The 21,153-nt window shown below is 57.0% G+C and overlaps 1 protein-coding gene across 1 annotated transcript; it reads left to right on the top strand.

Annotated features, from left to right (window-relative positions):
* Window positions 1-3,454: 3,454 nt before the first annotated feature.
* LOC106731321 (uridylate-specific endoribonuclease D-like) lies at window positions 3,455-17,891 on the top strand. Its single transcript, XM_075901733.2, has 7 exons — window positions 3,455-3,664; window positions 7,434-7,617; window positions 8,139-8,341; window positions 8,832-8,948; window positions 10,132-10,238; window positions 10,753-10,895; window positions 17,738-17,891. Exons 1-7 carry the CDS (start codon window positions 3,595-3,597, stop codon window positions 17,850-17,852), a joined length of 939 nt encoding a protein of 312 aa, XP_075757848.2. The 5' UTR covers window positions 3,455-3,594; the 3' UTR covers window positions 17,853-17,891.
* Window positions 17,892-21,153: the final 3,262 nt, after the last annotated feature.

Genomic DNA, 21,153 nt, shown 5'->3' with positions numbered 1-21,153 from the left:
GATAAAAGGATTGTGCTGCAGCCCGCTTGTCGGACAGACGGGCAATTTACCAGCTGAGTGGTCTCTGCACCATCCGGATGAGGGGCCGTGTTGGGCTTCTTGGGACGCGAGGGGCTTGAGGTGAGACCTATCCCGAAGGCCGAGTCAGTCCTTGCGCGCAGAGTTGGCACGGGGTCTGCGGAGGGGTAAAGCCCAGAGGTCAATTACGTTAACACATGACTCTCCAGGAACCCCGCGCGCTTGCTTTCCTGGCGTCTCAGCAACAGATTCCCGCTTCCCGCGTCAGCTTGTGGCCACCCTGCCGCGGGAACAAAATGGTCCAGATGGTCCCGTTTCTCCACAGCTGCTTTGTCCAGCTGGCCGGCGCGGCGCATGGTCAGCCCTGTGAAACGGGTCGCTCCGAGGACCTCTCTGGGGAGGGTATGCTGGGCTTCCTCTAGCTTCCGGGGGGCGTAAAAGAAGGGAAGGGACCGTGGGCAGGTAAGATCGCTTGCCTATACGTGTAGCCACACTGACAACTGGGCACAAAGCCCCAGCTCACTGGAGATGATTTCTGGTGCCCATCTCTGGCACTGGCACTTGAAAGGGGAACGTGGTCAGGGCTACGATACTGAAGTCCAGGGGGTGGCTGTGGGGGGACTTAGTGCCGTGCTGCCTTCACCCACAATATAAGAAAGTTCTTCACACAGTGTGTAGTCAACCTGTGGAACTCCTTGCCAGAGGAGGCTGTGAAGGCTAGGACTATAAGAGAGTTTAAAGAGAAGCTAGATAATTTCATGGAGGTTAGGTCCATAAAAGGCTATTAGCCAGGGGATAGAAATGGTGTCCCTGGCCTCTGTTTGTCAGAGGCTGGAGAGGGATGGCAGGAGACAAATCGCTTGATCATTGTCTTCAGTCCACCCTCTCTGGGGCACCTGGTGCTGGCCACTGTTGGCAGACAGGATACTGGGCTAGACGGACCTTTGGTCTGACCCAGTACGGCCGTTCTTATGTTCACAATCTGTCGTCACCGCAGAGCAGCCCCCGCGAGGCTCCACCTGCATCCTCCGCCTCCAACACCCACCCCCTTTTTTTATCCCTGTCAATAAAACACACGAGAAGGGGATGGAGCAACGCAAATGAAAACCAGGAGGGTCTGGATTCCAGATCGGAATGGCCACAGGGCTCTTCCGCCCGCGTGGCTTTGGGCAAGGTGGCACGGAGGCTTTGAAATGCACTTCCAACTGGACATGTTCAATCTGCGTCTCTCCAGCCTCCGCCTGCCGATTTGAGATGATGAATGGCTTTCAGGGCTCACCTTGAAAGAGAACGGCATTAGCATACTCTGCTTGTGCCTGAGACCCTGGCTATGGGCTACTCCGGCCCACCCCTCAAATAAAACTGCGGTCGTCAGCTGCCATGCCAATTTCATCGAAAGGGGATCCCTCCCACTACCGGAGCCAGCTCCACCTGAGCCAGCTGATGCGTCTGGTTTCTCACCAGCCCCCCTTGCTCTTTTGAGGACAGTACTTGGAGGTGATGCTGCCGTTTACATAGAAATATAAAATCCAGAAGCGCATCTGCTGAGAGCTAAGAAACAAAGAGGAATAAAAAAAATCAGAATTAACTCATCATTTTCTCAGGGAGAGCTGATTTTATTGTTAATTTCCCCGACCCAAGGGGATCTGAGATGCTTTGACGTGTCCTCCACAATGCAAAGCAGCTGGATTTGAGGGCCTTGAAGCCGCCAGCCCCCCGCCAACTCCCAGTCAAGCACAATGAGGTTACTTCTTAATAGAGATCAGAGTACCTGAGTGAACTCACTTCTGGGAGGAGGCCTGACTCTAACCACCAGGCAGCACAACCAGTCCTAATGTGTATCCTGGTTACCAGGTGGGAAGTGGTTCCTTTAGCACACTAGGTGGGAGTCCACAAGTGTGGAGCCTGCTGTTGTGAGTCTGAGTCCTCTCTCTGTGTGTGGTTGGCTAATAGCATCCACCCCTCCCCTCCGCTGATTTATATATAGCTAGGGTTTCCATTGTAGGATTCAGATTCATTTTCAGTGGAGCCGAGCAAAGAGCTGCCATCCCTTCTGTCTGGGAGAAAACCCGGTTTTCCTTTGGTTTGGTCACAGACTTTAAAGCAGCAGTAGGCAACTGAGGCTAGCGAGTGAACGCAACATTGTCCTAACCAGGACGGTCCCCCGGGATCGCGTCGTTTTGCTCCCTGCGCACGTAGAATTTGTGGGCTCCATCGAACTGTAGCAGCGCCTTGATTGGAGGTGGAGCGAGTGTGCGGTCAGCACGTACCTCGCTTCACGGGCCCTGGCTTTATGCACGTCACTTTAGTAACACCAGCAGGAAACAAGTTGGAGATATACCTATCTCATAGAGCTGGAAGGGATCTTGAAAGGTCACCCGCCCCCTACCCTAAATGGCCCCCTCAAGGATTGAACTCACAACCTTGGGTTTAGCAGGCCAATGCTCAAACCACTGAGCGATCCCTCCCGAAAAAACTCTGTAGGTGGAAATCAGTGGAATCTGGCAGCCAACGGGAAACAAACGGCCCTCGCAGGCCACGTGCACAACCCCGATGGGCCGCAGGTGGCAGGCTGCCCACCGATGCTTTAAAGCATAATATCAGTGAGTGTCCATAACTCCTCATACAGAGTTTACCTACTTCGCCACGGTATGGCTCACCCGCGTGCATAAAAAGCCTTCCTCGATGCGCTTTTCTGCTGGAGGAGTACGGCATTCCGTCGCTTGTTCTTTGGGCTTCAACCTTCCTGGTGTCGCCGAGGGTGTCTAGTAGGGATGTGAACCACGAGTCGACAGAGGGGCTTGCTGCCTCTATCAGAAAGAGGCAGCAATGGGGCGGGGGGAGAAGAGGAGGTGCGTCAAAGTGGCAGCGCCACGCGGAGCCTGGGGCCAGACCCTGGGTTCCACGTGGCGCTGCCACTTTGAAATGCCACCTGCAGCCCAGGGCCAGCTGGGAGTCCCCAGCTGGCCCAGACTGAACATGGCATTTCAAAGCGGCAGCGCCACGTGGAGCCCGGGTACTACCACTTTGAAATGCTGCGGGGAACTCTGGGCCAGTGGGAGGCTGTTGCTAAATTTCAAAGACAGAGGCATCCTATCAACGAATCGAATAGTCGATGCAAATAGCATCGACTCTTCGATTAGCCAAATAATCGAAATTTTCCATCCCTAGTGTCTAGAGCCCCAGGGCCACACTGATGGCTCTGCGTACCCCACACTGCTCCTTAGAATCAGCGGGGAAATGGACCCCTAGTGGGGACTTCCCAGCTCCTGAGAACTCCAGCAGCTGTTCTTATGCCTTGGACTCTTGACGGTCTTTCACTATCTCAGTTCTTTTCTCTTGCATATTCTCCGCCCCCTCCCAGCTATCCCTGGCTTATCTCGCTGGGCAACAGCTGCGCCTGACTTTATCTAGCGCTGCTCACAAACTTAGCATGTGTTCATTATCCCTGGGCTTTCAGCTCCGGCTCCAGACTTCGAGCGGTTTAATATTTCTCTGGCGTTATCTAAGTGATACAGCAAACTGATATAAGCCGGAGGCTAGCTCAGGTGTCAGGTAAGTTGCAGCACATCCAAGATGAAGGGCATTCTCATGCTGGTTTGTGTCCTGCCCTGCTTCACGTCTGGGACCCCGCTCTCCTTCCCGGGTAAGAGCAGTTTTTAAAACGATTTTTTTTATCAAAACGTGTGTCCCATTTGGATTTTTGTGACAATAATGAAAAAGCGACTCCGGGGGAGAATTCTCTGCCGTCCAGTAGCCTGGCAAAAATGACGGGTTCGGATTAGCCATTTTTGAGTGAATACGGATGCCCAAAGCTCTTCTTTTGCCAAAGCAACATTCAGACCTGTGTAGAAGTGCAGAGCAAGGCCTGTGCCAGGGCAGGGAACCTATTTTGGATTGGGGGCCGTGGACCCACATTAAAACCAGTCGGGGGCCACACACAAGCGAGAGGCAAAAAAAAATCTCACCCACGTGGCCCCCGACTGATAACCAGAAAGACGCTTCCCACATTTCCCAGGCAAAGCAGAGACTTGGGGGGCCTAGGCTAGTGGATTTTATGTGGGGCAGCAGGGAGGCTGGAGGTAGAGGGGGAGCCCTGAACCTTGAGGGCCAGATCCAGGCAAGCCAGGCTGGTCTCCTTGGGAACAGGTGCCTCTTCGGCCTCAGAGTGCCTCCTGCTGGCTGGTATCTCGCCCTCGGTTACCAGTATTCGGCTGGTCCAAGCCCCATGTGCCTTCCTGCCCCTTCCTCTGCGGCAGGGCCCCCAGCGCTCTGGGGTCCTCCCCTCCCAGGGACCCCCAGCCCCTGTACCCTTGTCTCAGTGACCCACGGCCAGGCGCCATCTAGGGGCAAACGGCCGTATGAAATGGCCGCTCCTCGTTGGTAAGGGGTGTGGACCGTCTGCTGCCCTGGCTGCCTCCCTGCAGCCCTAGTACCTCAGGCCTTGTGAGAAGGGCCTCAGCCTGGGAGTTTGCCTGGCCAGAGCTCCCCAGCACTGCCTGCCTTTCCCCGGCCCTGCTCTGTCTACCTGCTGCCAGGTCCTTCCTGCTCCATCGCTGGAGCAAGAGGGTGCTCTCCCCTCCGAGAGCCCCTTTTCATACCGCTCCGGCTGGGCCCTAATTAAGTGCTGTCTGCTGCGGCTGCTCCACAGCCCCTGTCTTCTTCCAGGGCTGGATTTAACCCTTGGGACACCCCGTCACCGTCTAGTTCAAAACGTGGCCTCAAAATCGACACTGGCCGCTTTCCCGCAGTTGGGGCAGTTCGCCGGTGGCGCATTCTGTTTTGCTGCATGAGTTAGGGTTGCCAGGTGTCTGGTTTTCGCCCGGACAGTCCAGTAATTGCGTTTTCTGTCTGGTAAAAAAACCCAGAAAAAACCAGACACGTGAAATGTTTTTTCCCCTGCCGCGTCTGGTGGAGGGAGTGGGGGAGCGCGGGAATTTAAAGGCGTAGTGACTTTTTTTTTTTTTTGTTCAACCAATTTTTTTTTCCCGTGTTTGGGATTTTTTGTGAAAGTTTTTGGCAACCCTAGCGTGAGTATCTGGTTAGCCCTCATTGCTCCACGTGTTACTAGCCTGGAATGAACCTGCATGTTCACCACCGACGATCGCTGCTCCCCACCCCCGCCCGCAGGTTACTTTGTGCACATAACCCTGCGCAGCTTCATCAGGCGCGTGGCATCAAGTCCCGCCACTTACGAACAAACGCGTCGGATGTCCTCGGCTCAGTGGCAAGACAGGAGGTTTCCCGCTGATCTCAAGAGGCTCCGGATTTCACCCACATGGTCTCCCGTTGGGTGTGGCGCTTTGCTGCTTTGTGAGCTTTGCCATAGAGCGCCCGGCACATGCGGACCTCGCGCGTCTCCGTTCTCCTTGCGTACGCGCAGAGAGCAACACTTAAAGCCGGGATCTAAAGAGCCTTCATGAATCATTCAGGTCCGATTTGTAGTTCTAACTTTCGAGGCCTGGCCACCGCAGCGACAGACGGGAGTCGATTCTCCGCTGAGCTCCCGGAGACACATGTGTTTAGGGCTCATTAAAAATCCATGGGTCACGCTCTTGGCTGCTCAGCCGCGGGTGGGATTTCAGCACGATTTGCTCTCCAGGCTGTTGAGCCTTGCGGTGCGTGGGGCGGATGATGTGGGGCAGTCCACTCTGGCTGCCTCCAAGAGGGAGAGCCAGTTTGCGCACACACCTCCCTGATGGCATCGGGGCACGGAAGAGAGAGAAGCAACAGCCGCGGCTCCCTAGTTATATCACAGGAACGGTGTTTCTCTTGCCTGGCGCCAGGGGCCTGGAGCCTGGGTCAGTAGCCACCTCGCCATTTGCTACAGGAGAAAAATGAGGCCCGTAGACACACGCTGTGCTCAAGAGCTTCGAGCCCAGCAGTTTGCAAACTTTTTTTTCTCGTGACCCAGTTGAAGGAAATCGTTGATTTCCAGACATAATGTGACTGGCGTGTGGGCTGCGGGGTGGGGCTGAGGATGGATTGTTGGGGTGCAGGAGGGGGCTCCGCCTTTGGGGGGTAGGAGGGGGCTCCGTCTTTGGGGGGGCAGGAGGGGCTTAGCTCAAGCGGCGCTCGATCTGCAGTGCAGCGAGGGGGCTAAGGCATCTTCTTGCCCCTCCTGGCCCCGCAGACCGCGCTGCGTCCTGGAAGCAGCCGGCAGCAAGTATCCAGCCGATGGGAGCATGGAGCTAGTGCTTGAGGCAGGAGCAGTGCGCGGAGCCCTCTCCCCCAGGAGCCGGTCCTGTTGTCGGCTGCTTCTGGGGTGCAGCGCAGTCTGCGGTGCCAGGACAGGCAGGGAGCTGCCTTAGCCCCCCCCCTCCCGCTGCTCACCTGATCCCCCTGCAGCCACACGACCCAGGGCCTGCCCTCCCATGGCCCCATGCCTGGTCGTGCCCCCATCGTTTGAAACCCGCTGGCCTACTGAGTCAGTGGCGGAGCGCAGGGCCGGCCCACAACATTTTGGCACCTGAGGCGGGGAGCTCAAATGACGCCCCCATGCCCCCTCCCTTGGGCCAAAACTTTGGAAGGTCTCTGGTGCCCTCCTTCCTCCTGCACAGCATCCCCCATCTCTGTGCATCGAGAATACACAGGCACCAGCAGCAGACGCAATGTTCTACACTCTGGGTCCTAGTGACGCCCCCCACAGTCGGGTACCGGAGGCGGCTGCCTCAGTGCGCCTCATGGTAGGGCCAGCCCTGGCGGAGCTGGGGACAGAACCCAAGAGTCCTAGTTCCCAGTCCAGTGCGTAAAGCAGGCCTCTGTGGATTGATCCCTCTGAGCTGCTGGGAGAGGGAAAGATAAAGACCCCCCTCTTCAGAGAGGTGGGAGCAATTCGACAGGCTCCGTCTGCCTCCGGAACGGAAAACCCGGGGAACGTGCAGACACGCTGCAGCATCAGCAGGTTGCATGAGACAGCCGCCAGGGGAGAAGGCGGCTTGGAGACAGAGCGGCGCTGGGCAGGTGGGACAGGAAACCAGGAGTCTGAAGCCGAGGGCAGCCGGAGCTCCGTCCCGATGGCCAGCGCAGCACATGCGCCGGCCCTGCTCAGAGGGTGTGGAGACAGCTGAGTATTAGGAACGAAGGGGGAAGCTGATTCTGGCCTGCATGGGGGGGGTACCTATTCCACGGCTTCAGTGATGGGTTAGTGACTACTCTGGGGCCAGGAAGCAGCAGGTCTAGATCCTCCCTCGGGTCTAGGAGTCAGGCTGAGCCAGGCAGGGCTGGGCTGGCAGCCGCCTACCCCTGGACCAGCTGGCACATTAGCAGGATGGACTGAATAAAGCAGCCGTCCAACGCGCCAGCGCCCGCTCTGGCTGAATAAGCGAGGCCGGGGCTCTCCCTGTTCCTAGCCCGTCACCGTCCAGCTGTCCCCCGGGGAGTGACCTCTGGCCCGTCTCCGTTTGCCGTTGCAGGGGAGGGGGAGCTGCGGGAGGTCTCCCCCGTCTACGCTGTCTCCGATGGGGAGATCAAGAGCGTCTCGGAGGCGCTGTACTCTGCCGACGTGAACAAGGCCACCAGCCGGGAGATCGTCCTCAACCTGCAGCACAAGATCTCCTCCGAGCAGAGCGGAGCAGGCCAAGACTACGCCAGCCAGAAGTGAGGGGGTGGGCTGGGGTGGGCCGGAGATGCACAGACGCTGGGGGGGTGTTACCCTAGATCCTTGCCTGGGCAGAACCTTCTGCCGCCATGTAGAAATTCCTGCCGGGCAGACAGAGGAGTGGCGCAGGCCCAGCAAATGGGGCTTTGTCGGGGGGGAGGGTGATACGTGGGGGTGAAGGAACCCTAGGCCTTGCTCTGCCTCTCTGGCAGGGGGTCTCCATCCACAGAGCCCATTTGTAACAATTGGAGCGAGACTAGTTAGTCACCCGTTAGAGAGGAAGGATGGCCCAGTGGTTAGGACACAAGGCAAGGCCTTGGGTGACTGGCGTCGTAGTCCTGGCTCTGCCACTGCCTTCTTGGTGTGCCCTGGGGCAAGTCACCTAGTCTCTCTGCCGCAGCTCGCGGGGTGTGGCGCTCTGGTACTACAGCGATGGGGCCGAGACACAGACAGAAAGGGCTGCCAGCCCCGATTCTCCAGCTGGGTCTGTGAACAACCCCGCTCTCCGCTCTCCCGCCAGGCTCTTCAGCTACGTGGATGAGGAGGCCCTCTTCTCCAAGCCCACCTTCGCCCGGCTCGTGGCCCTGCTGGATAACTACGAGCGCATGACGGGCACGGCGGAGCAGGTGACTGCCTCCGAGGAGCAGGAAGTGGACGCTTTCCTGGATGAAATCTTCAAGACCCAGGTGATGCAGAAGCTGAGCCAGTTCTTCCTGTCTAAAGGTGAAGCGCCGGCCGGGCAGGAGGGGCACAGCCGGGGGGGTGACATGGGCTGTCTGCTAACACGGGCGGGGGGTGAAGGCCCAGTTGGGAAAGGCAAGCTCCAGCCCCGCCCCTTCCACCTGAGGCCCCGCCCTTGGAGTCAACCTCCACCCCTTCCACCTGAGGTCCCGCCTTTGGAGCCAAGCCCCACCCATTCCACCTGAGGCCCCGCCCTTGGAGCCAAACCCCGCCCCTTCCACCTGAGGCCCCGCCCTTGGAGCCAAGCCCCGCCCCTTCCACCTGAGGCCCCGCCCTTGGAGCCAGACCCTGCCCCTTCCACCTGAGGCCCCGCCCTTGGAGCCAAGCCCCGCCCCTTCCACCCGAGGCCCCGCCCTTGGAGCCAAGCCCCGCCCCTTACACCTGAGGCCCCGCCCTTGGAGCCAAGCCCCGCCCCTTACACCTGAGGCCCTGCGGGAGTCCGGCCCTGACGTCCCCTGTCGCCCTGGGCCAGGCATCTATTTGTCGCACAACGACTTCAAGGCGGACCTGAAGGAGATGTGGTTCGGGCTCTACTCCCGCTCGAAGGGGGCGGCCATGGACTCCTCCGGCTTCGAACACGTCTTCCACGGTACAGCGCGGCTCGCGGGCGGGCGGGGGGCCTCTGGAGAGGGCACAGCACAGAGCCACGGCTCCGGGGGCTCTTGGGAAGTTGAATAAACCAAGGCTCCGACAGACCCATTTGCAGAGCCCCTTCTGGGGGAGGAGCCCCCCCTCCAACCACGAGAGCCAGGAAGGTCAGACATGGGGACGCAAGGCCTGGCCCCTAACGTTCAGGATCCTGAGCCAGTGGCTCCTTCTGAGGAGTGGCTGAGTCAGCCTGTGAGAAAAGCAGACCCCGTGGTTCATAAGAAGAGACGCTCTAGCTCTTGCACAGCCCTGGGGAGCCCCCAAGCGCCAAGTGGGGAAACTGAGGCACAGGCAAAGCCGGCAACTGGCCCCAGCTTGCCCACCAGGCCAGTTGCAGAGGCTGCTAGGAACAGTCCTGGGGACGTCATTGTTGTCAGTCACGCCAGTGCGAGGCGGCGGTGGGGCTCAGTCATGAATTGGCCAAGGGACCAGCTGGACGTGAAAGCTGAAATGGACTGGGCTAGTTGTGCCGGTCTGATATGTGGGGGAGGCAGGCCTGGCATGGGATTTCCCGGGGAGCAATAGTTTTGGTTTTTTTTTAAACCCAGGCGTGGAATAAATTTTGTTCTGTGCACTAAGGTGCGGGTGGGCATGCACCCACCGGGGGCACTCTGCTGATCAGCGTGGTGGCCTTTGACTCTCTCCTGGGCAGCCGCCCATGTGCACGGATTCCAGGGGACACGGCTGGGGAGACGCCCTCCCCTCCGCCCCCTGAGTCCCAGGCATTCTGGATAAGCGGGTGGACCCTCCTGGCCGTAAGATGCACGGCTCCGGTTTTAGCGTTTCCCCGGGCGAGCGTTTCTCCGCCCAGAGCACTTGCTTATTCCCAGCTGCTGCAGAGGGTTGCAGTTCTCCCTGCCCGAGGCGCTGAGACAACAGGTGCTCCAGGCCCCTGCGCACGAGGCCTTGTCCGGCCGTTGCACCAGAGAACGACTCGGATCCCAGGACTTCTCGCCGCGTGCGCAGACTCGCCGGGGGGCGCTCGGGGGAGGGGAGAAGCCGTTCCTAGACCCATTGGGAAGGGCGCGTGGAAAACGGTCCCTGGTGCTGCCTGCTCCGGGGGCAGGCGGGGAAAGGAGCCAGGAACAGGCCGCGACTCCCGCTCGGCTCCCTCTCGCCTGCAGGGGAAATCAAGGGCGGGAAAATCTCCGGCTTTCACAACTGGGTCCATTACTACGAGCTGGAGAAGAACGGGCAGATCAACTACCTCAGCTACAGCTACGACGGGCCTGTGAGTGCGGGGGAGGCTCCCACGGGGCCCGGCGTGGCGTGGCACCTGCCCACCTGGTCCAGGGACAGCTGGGGCCCAGCCCAGCCCAGCTCCTAGCCACCCAGTCCAGGGACAGTTGGCTCCTAGCCCAGCCCAGCTCCTAGCCACCCAGTCCAGGGACCGGTGGCTCTCTGCCTGGCTCAGCCCAGCTCCTAGATCTGAGGGAGGATCTAGACCTGCTGCTTCCTGGCCCCAGAGGGATCCAGGTTCGAGGCTCGTTTGACATGCGAGTCCAGCTCCGCTCCGGGGCCTGTTGCTGAGCCCTGTTGCCGGCCCAGCACAAACAGGGAGGACAGAGCCCTGAGCCATCGCAGGCCAGCTGTGCACTGGCAGGCGGCTGCCCATCATCCCGGGCTAGTGGGTTGTGAACTGGCACCTTCTTTTATCCCGGGCGCCTCTGGGGATAGTTTCCAGTGGACAGCCCAGAGAACACCTGCCTCTAGCATCCCAGTGCCAAGCCCTTGTCTGCTTCCAGTGGACCAGCTACCCGGACATCATGGCCTTCCAGTACCTCTGGACGGGTTATCTGAAGAGCGTCGGCTCCTTCTTCGTCGGCTCCAGCCCTGAGTTTGAAATGGCCGTGTACACACTGTGCTACAGAACCCGGCCCGACAAGCTGTGAGTATCCGAGACCAGTGCCGGGTGGGCCGGCCAGACCCCTGCGGGGATGTCACAGCTGCTCAGGCGGGGGCTATGTGTGGGGGGGACCGGAGAGCTGTCAGGGAGTGCGGGAGGGGGCGGACCCATTCTCCTGGCACCAGCCCCACTGCTCCCTGGGCTGACTTGGTTGGGGGAAAAGGTGGGGCAAGGGTGGGGAATCAGAGTCATAGAAAGGTCAGCAAGTCCAGTCCCCTGCTCCCACAGTATGGCCAAGCACCGTGTATGGCCAAGCACCGTGTAGACCATCCCTGCCAGGTGTCTGTCCAACCTGCTCTTACAGATCTCCAGTGACAGAGATTCCACAACCTCCCTGGGCAATTTATTCCAGTGTTTAACCACCCTGAGTTTCCTAATGTCCAACTTAAACCTCCTTTGCTGAAGTTTAAGCCCACTGCTTGTCCGGCCCTCAGAAGCCAAGGAGAACAATTTTTCTCCCTCCTCCTTGTAACACTTTTTAGGTAGTTGAAAGCTACTATCATGTCCCCTCTCCATCTTCTCTTTTCCAGACTAAACAAACCCAGTTCTTTCAGTCTTCCCTCACGTTTTCTAGGCCTTTAATAATTTGTGTTGCTCTTCTCTGGACCTTCTCCAGTTTCACCACATCATTCCTGAAATGTGTTACCCAAAACAGGACACAATACTCCAGCTAAGGCCTACTCAGCGCAGAGTAGAGCGGAAGAATGACTTCTCGTGTTTTCCTCACCACGCTCCTGCGAAGGCAGCCCAGAATCATGGTGGCTTTTTTCACAACAGCGTCACACTGTTGACTCATAGTCAGCTTGTGGTCCACTGTGACCCCTAGAGCCTTTCGGCAGTACTCCTTCCTAGACAGTCACTTCCCGTTTTGTGACACGGACTGTTCCTTCCTAAGTGGAGCACTTTGCATTTGTCCTTATTAAACTCCATCCTATTGTTCTCCAACCATTTCTCCACTTTGTCGGAATCATCCTAATCTTCCAAAGTACTTGCAGTCCCTCCTGGCGTGGTACCATCCTCAGACTTCATAACCGTGCTCTATATGCCAATATCTAAATCGCGGATGAAGCTATTGAACAGAAAGAGTCCCAAAACTGACCCCTGTGGAACCCCACTTGTCCAGCATGACTCGAACCATTGATAACTGCTCTCCGAGGGTGTGTCTAAACTAAATGGCTCCGTTGATGGAGCCATGTAGATTCGGCTGATCGGCAGAGGGAAATGAAGCCGCGATTTAAATAATCGCAGCTTCATTTAAATTTAAATGGCTGGCGCGCTCTGCCGACCATCTGATGATCAGCTGTTTGTGGGCAGATCAGGGCAGTTTGGACAGGGCAGTTTGGACAGGGCAGTTTCACGAGGCATACCTGCGCCGGTCGACAAAGGCTTCCTTGTCGACCGCAGCGCATCCAGACTGCCCCGATCTGCCGACAAACAGCTGATCATCAACTGGTCAGCAGAGCGTGGCAGCCATTTAAATTTAAATGAAGCCACGATTATTTAAATCGCGGCTTCATTTCCCTCTGCCGATCAGCCTAATCTACATGGCTGCATTGACGGAGATGTGATTATCCAGCAAGTTATGCACCCACCTTACAATAGCCTCATCTAGGTTGTTATTTCCCTAGTTTATTGATAAGGTCATACGAGTCCATATCAAATGCTTCACTAAAGTCTACATATACCATGTCTGCCACTTCCCTCTTATCTACAAGGCTTGTTATCCTATCAAAGAAAGCTAGCAGGTTGGTTTGACATGATTTGTTCCATGCTGACTGTTGCTTATCTCCTTATTATCTTCCGGATGTTTGCAAATGGCTTCCTTAATTATTTGCTCCATTATCTTTTCTGGCACAGAAGTTAAGCTGACCCGTCTGTAGTTTCATGAGTTGTCCTTATTTCCATTTGTTATAGATGAACACGAGATTTGCCCTTTTCTGGAATCTCTCCCGACTTCCATGACTTTTCTGAGATGATAGGTAATGGCTCAGATACCCCCTCAGTCAGCTCCTTGAGGCGAGGTCTACTACACTATGGCTGTGTCTAGACTGGCCAGTTTTTCCGGAAAATCAACCGCTTTTCCGGAAAAACTTGCCAGCTCTACACTGGCCGCTTGAATTTCCGCAAAAGCACTGACTTCCTACTGTAAGAAATCCGTGCTTCTTGCAGAAATACTATGCTGCTCCCATTAAGGCAAAAGTCCTTTTGCGCAAAACTTTTGCGCAAAAGAGCCAGTGGAGACAGCTCAGATTTGTTTTCCACAAAACAGCCCCGATCACGAAAATGGCAATCGGGGTTTTTTTGCGGAAAAGCATCCGTGCCAATCTAGACGCTCTTTTCCGAAAATGCTTTTAACGGAAAACTTTTCCGTTAAAAGCATTTCCGGAAAATCATGCCAGTCTAGACGTAGCCTATAGGTTTTTTTTTTCGGAAAAAGCTACGCAAATTGCGCGCCACAATTTGTGTAGCTTTTCCCGATTGCTTTTCCAGAAGAGGCTTTTCTGCCATTTGGCCCCGTCTAGACAGGGCCAAACGGCAGGAAACCTCCTTTCGAAGGAGCCTTTATTCCTCATAGAACAAGGTATACAGGGCTCCCCGAAAGAGTGTGTGTGCTCTTCCGCGAAAAAAAGGCAGAAGAGCAAACGCGTTCCCTGGACGCAGTGACGTTTTTCCGGGATACCTCTGGCACCCCGAAACCCCCCCGCAGTGTAGACATAGCCTGAGTGTGTTAGGATGCATTTCATTAGGCCCTGGTGACCTGAAGGCATCTAACTTTTCTAAGTCATTTTTATCTTGTTCTTTCCTTATTTTAGCTCTTTTCTTCAGCATTCACTGTGCTAGGCATCCAGTCTCCACTGACCTTCTGAGTGAAAACCGAAACAAAGACGTCGTTAAGCATCTCTGCCGTTTTCCGTTATTGTTTTTCCCTCTTCACTGAGTAACAAGCCTGCCCTGTCCTTGGTCTTCCTCTTGCTTCTAGTATATTTGTAGAATGTTTTCTTGTTACTTTTCATGTCTCTAGATCGATTGAGCTCGTTTTGTGCCTTTGCCTTTCTAATTTTGTCCCTGCCTGCGTGAGTTACTTGTTTATATTCGTCCTTTGTCATTTGACCTAGTTTCCACTTTTTCCAGGACTGCTTTTGCAGTTAGATGATTCAAGATCTCGGGTTAAGCCAGGATGGTCTCTTGCCAGGCTGCCTGTCTTCCCTGCACAGCGGCATGGGGAGCTCTCACTCCCTTGATAATGTCCCTTTGAAAAACTGCCAGCAGTCTTCAGTTGTTCTTCCTCTTAGAATCATAGAATCAGAGGACTGGAAGGGACCTCGAGAGGTCATCGAGTCCAGCCCCCCGCCCTCAAGGCAGGACCAAGCTCTGTCTACACCATCCCTGACAGATGTCTATCCAACCTGTTCTTAAATATCTCCAGAGAGGGAGATTCCACCACCTCCCTTGGCAATTTATTCCAATATTTGACCACCCTGACAGTTAGGAATTTTTTCCTAATGTCCAATCTAAACCTCCCCTGCTGCACTTTAAGCCCATTACTCCTTGTCCTGTCTTCAGAAAACAAGAGGAACAAATTTTCTCCTTCCTCCTTGTGACACCCTTTTAGATATTTGAAAACCGCTATCATGTCCCCCCTTAATCTTCTTTTATCCAAACTAAACAAGCCCAGTTCGTGAAGCCTGGCTTCATAGGTCATGTTCTCTAAACCTTTAATCATTCTTGTCGCTCTTCTCTGTACCCTTTCCAATTTCTCCACATCTTTCTTGAAATGTGGCGCCCAGAACTGGACACAGTACTCCAGCTGAGGCCTAACTAGTGCAGAGTAGAGCGGCAGAATGACTTCACGAGTTTTGCTTCCAACACACCTGTTGATACAACCTAGAATCATATTTGCTTTTTTTGCAGCAGCGTCACACTGTTGACTCATATTCAACTTGTGGTCCACTATGACCCCTAGATCCCTTTCCGCCATGCTCCTTCCTAGACAGTCGCTTCCCATCTTGTATGTATGGAACTGATTGTTCCTTCCTAAGTGGAGCACTTTGCATTTCTCTTTATTAAACCTCATCCTGTTTACCTCTGACCATTTCTCTAACTTGCTAAGGTCATTTTGAATTATGTCCCTATCCTCCAAAGAAGTCGCAACCCCACCCAGTTTGGTGTCATCTGCAAACTTAATAAGCGTACTCTCTATCCCAATATCTACATCATTGATGAAGATATTGAACAGTACGGGTCTTAGTCTTGCTTCCTGTGGGACCTCGCTTACCAGCCTTCTGAGTTTACTAAAGTCAGCCTGCTTGAAATCCATTGTCTTTATTCCGCTGCTCTCCTTGGTACCACTGTTTAGAATCACGAACTGTCCTTTCACGATCCCTTTCGCCCAAACTGCCTTCCCCTTTCACATTTGGAACCAACTCCCCCCTGGTTGTTAAAATCAAATGTAGAACAGCCACCCCACCCTCCGTAGCCTCCACCTTCGGACATCAACAATTGTGTCCAATGCAGTCCGAGAACGTGTTGGCTAATCTGTGCCCTGCTGTGTTGTTTTCCCAACAGACTCTGGCTAGTTGAAGCATCTTCCCTCACCACCAATTCCTGTGCTGTGGGTGATTTTTTGTTAGTTGTTTATAAAAAGCCTCCTCCACCTCTTCTTCCTGGGCAGGTGGTCTGTAAGGGCGTGTCTAGACTTTTTTTTTCGACAAAACTATCCCTGCGTCTACACTACCGCCGAGTTCTATCAACAGAACGCGGCAGCTTTGTCGACGGCGGTAAACCTCATTCTACGAGGAATAACGCCTTTTGTCGACGGAGTTCTGTCCACCGACGCCGTTATTGCATCTACACTGTCCTTTGCCTCGACACTCTCATGTCGACAACGCGGCTTGCGTTGTTGACAGAACTGGCTGTCGTCTAGATGCTCTTTGTCGACGGAAGCTTTGTCGACGACAAAAGCCTATAGTCCAGACGTACCCTCTGAGACCATTCCCAGGACATCACCCTTGGTTTTTACCCCTTTTAACCTAACCCAGGGTATGTCTACACTGCCACCCTAGTTCGAACTAAACTTAGTGCGGACTCCGTGCCCGCGGTTACACGCAGCACGGACTAGGTAGTTCGAATTAGGCTCTCTAATTCGAACTACCGGTACACAGGGAGCCTAATTCGAACTACCTACTCTGTGCCGCGGGTAGCCGCGGGCACGGAGTCCGCACTAACGGGGATTTAAAAATGGCGGCGCCCGGCAAGATGCAAATGAAGCCCGGGATATTTAAATCCCAGGCTTCATTTGCAACTTCGAATGCCTCCATTAGCCACCCTAGTTCGAAGTAGGGGGCTAGGGTAGACATACCCCTAGAGACTCTCCACACGTCTGTCTCCTACGTCCATCTCCACCTCTGTCCTAGTGGATACATTTGGATATGAACGGCAACACCTCCTCCCTTTTTCCTGGCCTGTCCTTCCCGAGCAAGCTGTACCCTTCGATGCCACTATTCCAGTCATGTGGATTATCCTAAGTCTCAGAGATACCAGCTGGGTCACAGTTGTGTTTATTTATTAGCATTTCAAATTCTTCCTGCTTATTCCCCACACTCCTCGCCTTACTGAACAGACAGCTAAGATACCCATTTGGTTTTGCCCCTAGCTCTGCCTTGTCTCTCCTTTGCCCCTGCTATTACAGCCCGTGCTCCCGCCCCACCCCCTAATTTCTAACCCCTCTCCAGGTCTCCATGGTTTTCACTTACCTGTGGGCTCTGATCACCTGCCCCAGTCAAATCTAGTTGAGAGGCCTGGAACAGAGGGGTTTGTCCTCGCCCTTTCATGGGCGTGGGGAGGGTCGCTGGGTCCTCTCTGAGCTCAGGAGAGATTCCAGTGCCAACCAGCTGATTAACAGTGCCCACCGCTGGGTTTGTGTTTCTCTTGGTGGTGCACATTCACACATGCCTCAGTGCACATAACAATTTTATTCCGCACATGGGGTGGAAAAGATTAGAGGCGACATTGGATGTTGTCCCAAAGAGGTGCCAGAACAGGGGCACAGACTTTCAGGCCACTTTTGGCAACAGTTGATACACGGTTAAAAACTTTGTTGTGCAAAAAACCCTTCGAAAAGGGAGCTGCTGTCTCTTTCCTTGCAGGCTTTGGTGGCAAAGATGTGCGTTGCAGACTGATCATTAGCGCAGGGGGAGCTGGGAGTTAGGTTCTGTCCCTGGCACTGGGAGCGGAGTGGGGCCTGGTGGTTAGAGTGGGTGGGTGGGGGGCTAGGAGTCAGGAGTCCTGGATTCTATCTTTGGGAAGGGAGTGGGGCCTGGTGGTTAGAGCGCAGGAGCTAGGAGTCAGGAGTCCTGGATTCTGTCTCTGGGAGGGGAGTGGATCCTAGTGGTTAGAGCCAGGGGCTAGGAGTCAAGTCTTGTGCATTGTATCCCTGGCTCTGGGAGGGGAATGCAGCCTAGTGGTTAGAGAGCGTGTGTGTGTGTGTGTGTGTGTGTGTGTGTGTGTGTGTGGAGGCTAGGAGTCAGGAGTCCTGCATTCTGTCTCTGAGCGGGGAGTGTAGCCTAGTGATTAGAGTGGGGGGCGGCGGACTAGGAGTCAAGACTTTAGTGTTCTGTCCCTAGCTTGGGGAGGAAAGTGCAGCCCGGTGGTTAGAGTGTGTGTGTTGGGGGGGGGGGTTAGGAATCAGGACTCCTGCATTGTATCCCTGGTTCTTGGAGGGGAGTGCAGCCTAGTGGGTAGGTGGGTAGGGGGCGCTCAGGGGGCGACGCGGCTCTGGGCGGCCTCCCCAGAGGGCAGGCGGCCTCACGTCCGTCTCCTTGCAGGTGCACGCTCAGCCTCGGCGGGAAGCGGGCACAGATCCAGACTTACTCCTGGGCCAACTCGGAGTACGGAGCAGGCAAGCGGTACCTCGCCTCCTCGTACCCCATCTCCCCCTGAGCCCCCCGCCGCACCACGGCAATAAACCTTCCCTCCTGCCTCGCGCCTGTGTCTTGTGGGGCCGGGCCACGTGGGGCCTGCTGTCTGTGTCCTGTAGGCCAGGGCATGTGGGGCCGGGCCGCGTGGGGCCTGCGCTGTGAGGACCGGGGCTGACCGGCTTCACGCCCGGGCCCTTTGCCCACAGCAGGCCCCACACACAAGCCACCAGGTGCCTCCTGGGCCAGCAGCCGCGTGTGCCTTATCCGGCTCCGCTCAGAGCCTGCCTGCCCCATTGTCACTGTCCATGGGGACGGCCGGGCGGAGGGGGGTCTCCCGCAGGCACACCCCTTATTGCTGCAGACCTATCCCTCCTGGCCACGCAGCGGCCTCGGACCCCCTTGCTCCTCTGTGCGGCTGAGCGGGCCCAGCTGCTCCGGGGAAGTCGGGTTCAGCCGTCCTAACGGCTCCCGGGGACGGGAATTCCCCGTGGCAGGGTGCCGGCTGGGCCAGGGCCGTGCTCAGGATGTCGACCCCCTCTCCTGCACCCCCCTTGCCCCGCGGAAGGGGTATTTTCCTCGCCCGAAGACGCAGGGCAGCCTGTCTCCTCCTGTAAGGACACGGCCTGGCCCCCCGACTGGGCTCTCCCGGAGGGGCGCAGGCTGGTCCCGCCCGTGGCTGCGCTGATGGGCAGCCGGCCACCGAACCCAGCATCTCGGGGGCCCCTTTGGCACCCACGGGGCAGGCGAGCCTCAGGGAGCGGCTAATAAGAGGGAGATGGACGATACTCCGGAGCCTTCCTGCAGCCTGCTCCTGAACTCAGCAGCGAAACCCTGCGACAAGGGGGGCAGGAATCTGGAAATGCTCCCCAGGGCCCCTGCCTCCTCGCTGCTGGGTCTGCAGCCCCCTCCCCCGTTCCCAGACGGGTCAGGCAGGCCGTGGGGGAGAGGACAGATTTCCATGGGGCTGCGAAGGAATCGGAGGCAGGGGGTCCGTGAGGCTTGTGGGGCGTCTGACCGCCTCCGAGAGCAGGGCCGGAGAGGCGCCGCCCCCAGCCGTTCCTGTTCAGCTAGTGGGGCGCCTCTATTTTGGGGGGAGCCCGTCTGAAATCTGGCCTGCTCTCCCAAAGGAGAGCCAGGCCCCTCTCAGGTGTGACCGCCCTCCCGCCCCAACGCAGAGACAAATCCCTTCTCTGGCACCCCGCCCGGCCCCGCTGTGCAGGTCCCTGGCCGCGCCTTCAGTGTCGCAGGCGGCCGAGCCCCCCGGGAAGGACACCGGCTGCTCCCCGCCTTGGCCTTTTAGGCCTCGGCAGCCCCAGGCGGAGAGCCCCCGCGACAGCCTCGTGGCCCCTCTGCCGAGTAGGCGCCGATTTGGGGGCGCCCCCGGGGAGGGGAAATCGGGGCCGTGGACGGGGGCGTTCCCGGGTGGCGCTTGCAAGCGATGAGCTAGTTAGAACGGAAGGCAGGGAGCAAATTCTCCTCCCCACAGGGCCGGACGTGAGTCTTGTCCGCGCCCCTTCTCCCGGCGCGGGGTTGGCAGGCTCACCCCAGCCCAGCCCAGTGGTGGGGCTGCGCCCCCAGGTCCCGGTAGCCGAGGCCCTCCCAGGGTCGTCTTTGCCAAGGGTTGAGCTATGCAGCGTGTCGGCGGGCGGCTGCCCGCGTGGTCCTTTCACCGGGCGCTGGGCCCGTGCAGAACAGGCTCCGAGAGGGGCCAGGGGGCAGAGTCGGGGGGCAGGAGCCAGGCAGGGCTGGGGCCTAGGAGCCCAGAGACAGTACTGCCATAACAAATCCATGCCCCGGCCCCCTAAGCGCATGGAGTGAGAACTGGGGGGGGCCACCAGGTGGCGCTCCAAGGCGCCAGATGTGCCAAAGTGCCCCCCGCAACTCCCCTAAAGGGGGGGATACTCCATTGTTCCCAGTTCTCCGTTGCTCTCGGGGGCCGGCGGGGGCTGAAGCTGGTGCCGAGACGGAAGCTGAGTCACACTCACACCCCAGGCCTGCTTCCCAGCTGCTGGGGGAACGGAAACGGGTCCAGAGGAAGCCCGTGGCGGTCGGAGGGTGGCTCCTCCTGCCACTGGGACTGGCTCCCCATGGCTGATGGGCCCGGCACCGAGCCACTGGCCGGCCCGGCGCTGTGCAGCAAAGCCAGGGGCCGAGGAAGTGCAAGTCCAGCCCCGAGCTAGAGCGACCCCCCCCCGGAGCCTGACCCCTAACACTGGGGCCCCTTCCCTCTGCCAGCGGTGAATCCAACCAGCCAGACATGGAAGCCTGCAGACAGCCCAGAGAGGCACGTGTAGGGCTGACATTCATCCCAGCCAGCGTTTACCCTGAAACCTAACGATGGTGACCCGTCAAGCAGAAACATCTAGCTGACATGACTCCCCCTCCTCCAGTGCTGAAATCCCCAGCTCTGGATTGCATACAAGAGGGCCAGATGCATCCCTGGCAACTTTCCCCAGGGGCTTCGGCACTGTCAGGACAGCAAACACAATTGAAAGGGAATATGGGGGAGGGGAGAGCAAAACTGAGGATCAGAATGAAGAAACCTGGGGACACATGGACTGGGTCAGCCGCCTTTCCGGTTAGGTCAGGAAAAGCACCGTTCCTGAATTGGAGCCAGGAGAAATCCGGCCTGAGCCCTTGCCTATGCGCCTTGCCAGGATAGAACCTAGGAGTCCCGATCCCCCACTGCCTGCCCTAACCACTAGACTCCACTTCCCTATTGAGAGTTTAAGATGCGGGCGTTGCTATGGCTAAGCCGCGCGGCGTGTGCGTCCGGCCCAACCCCATGGCAGAAGCGGCTAACACTGGAGAAGCGGGAGCACAGAATAGGAAGTGGGAGGTGATTTTACTCGGTCGATGGGATTGGGGGGTCTTCGGGTCCGGGGGCCCCATTTTAAGAAGGATGTCGGGGAGTTGTGGAGGTGCAGAAAAGAGCCGTGAAACTGATGTGCCGGCGTGTGAGCGACTCAGAAGGAGACGGCGACAGGCCTTGATTCCAGCCTCCAAGGGCCGTCCCGGGGAGAGACCCAGGCCCTGCCGGCCTCGTCCCCCTGGCTGAGAAAGGCAGGACAGAATTGACGATTGGACAGACGCCGGTTCAAAGCACGGCCCCGGCTTTACCAACAAGGGCGACGAAGCGCGGGAGCAAACCACCCAGGCGAGCAGGAGCAGGGGTCTTCTTGTCTTCAGATCCAGGCTGGAGAGAGACGTCTGCCAGACAAGGGTGCCTGATCCCAGTGCAGGCAGACCTGGGTGACATGTCAATGGTTCGTGTGTTATCCAGGGTGTGGAGGAAGAGAGAGCGAGCGAGCAGGAGAGAGAGA

This window comes from Pelodiscus sinensis, chromosome 31, assembly GCF_052426305.1.
Source record: "Pelodiscus sinensis isolate ZL-2025 chromosome 31, ASM5242630v1, whole genome shotgun sequence".
Taxonomy (NCBI): Eukaryota; Metazoa; Chordata; order Testudines; family Trionychidae; genus Pelodiscus; species Pelodiscus sinensis.
Note: the sequence above shows the minus strand (reverse complement) of the source record. Positions and strands in the feature narration are given on the sequence as shown.

Excerpts from the sequence above, each read along its gene's own strand:
- LOC106731321 (XM_075901733.2), top strand. The coding sequence starts at position 3,595 with ATGAAGGGCATTCTCATGCTGGTTTGTGTCCTGCCCTGCTTCACGTCT. Across the intron at positions 3,665-7,433 it reads GACCCCGCTCTCCTTCCCGG|GGGAGGGGGAGCTGCGGGAG; the intron begins GTAAGAGCAGTT and ends TTGCCGTTGCAG. Across the intron at positions 10,896-17,737 it reads AGAACCCGGCCCGACAAGCT|GTGCACGCTCAGCCTCGGCG; the intron begins GTGAGTATCCGA and ends GTCTCCTTGCAG.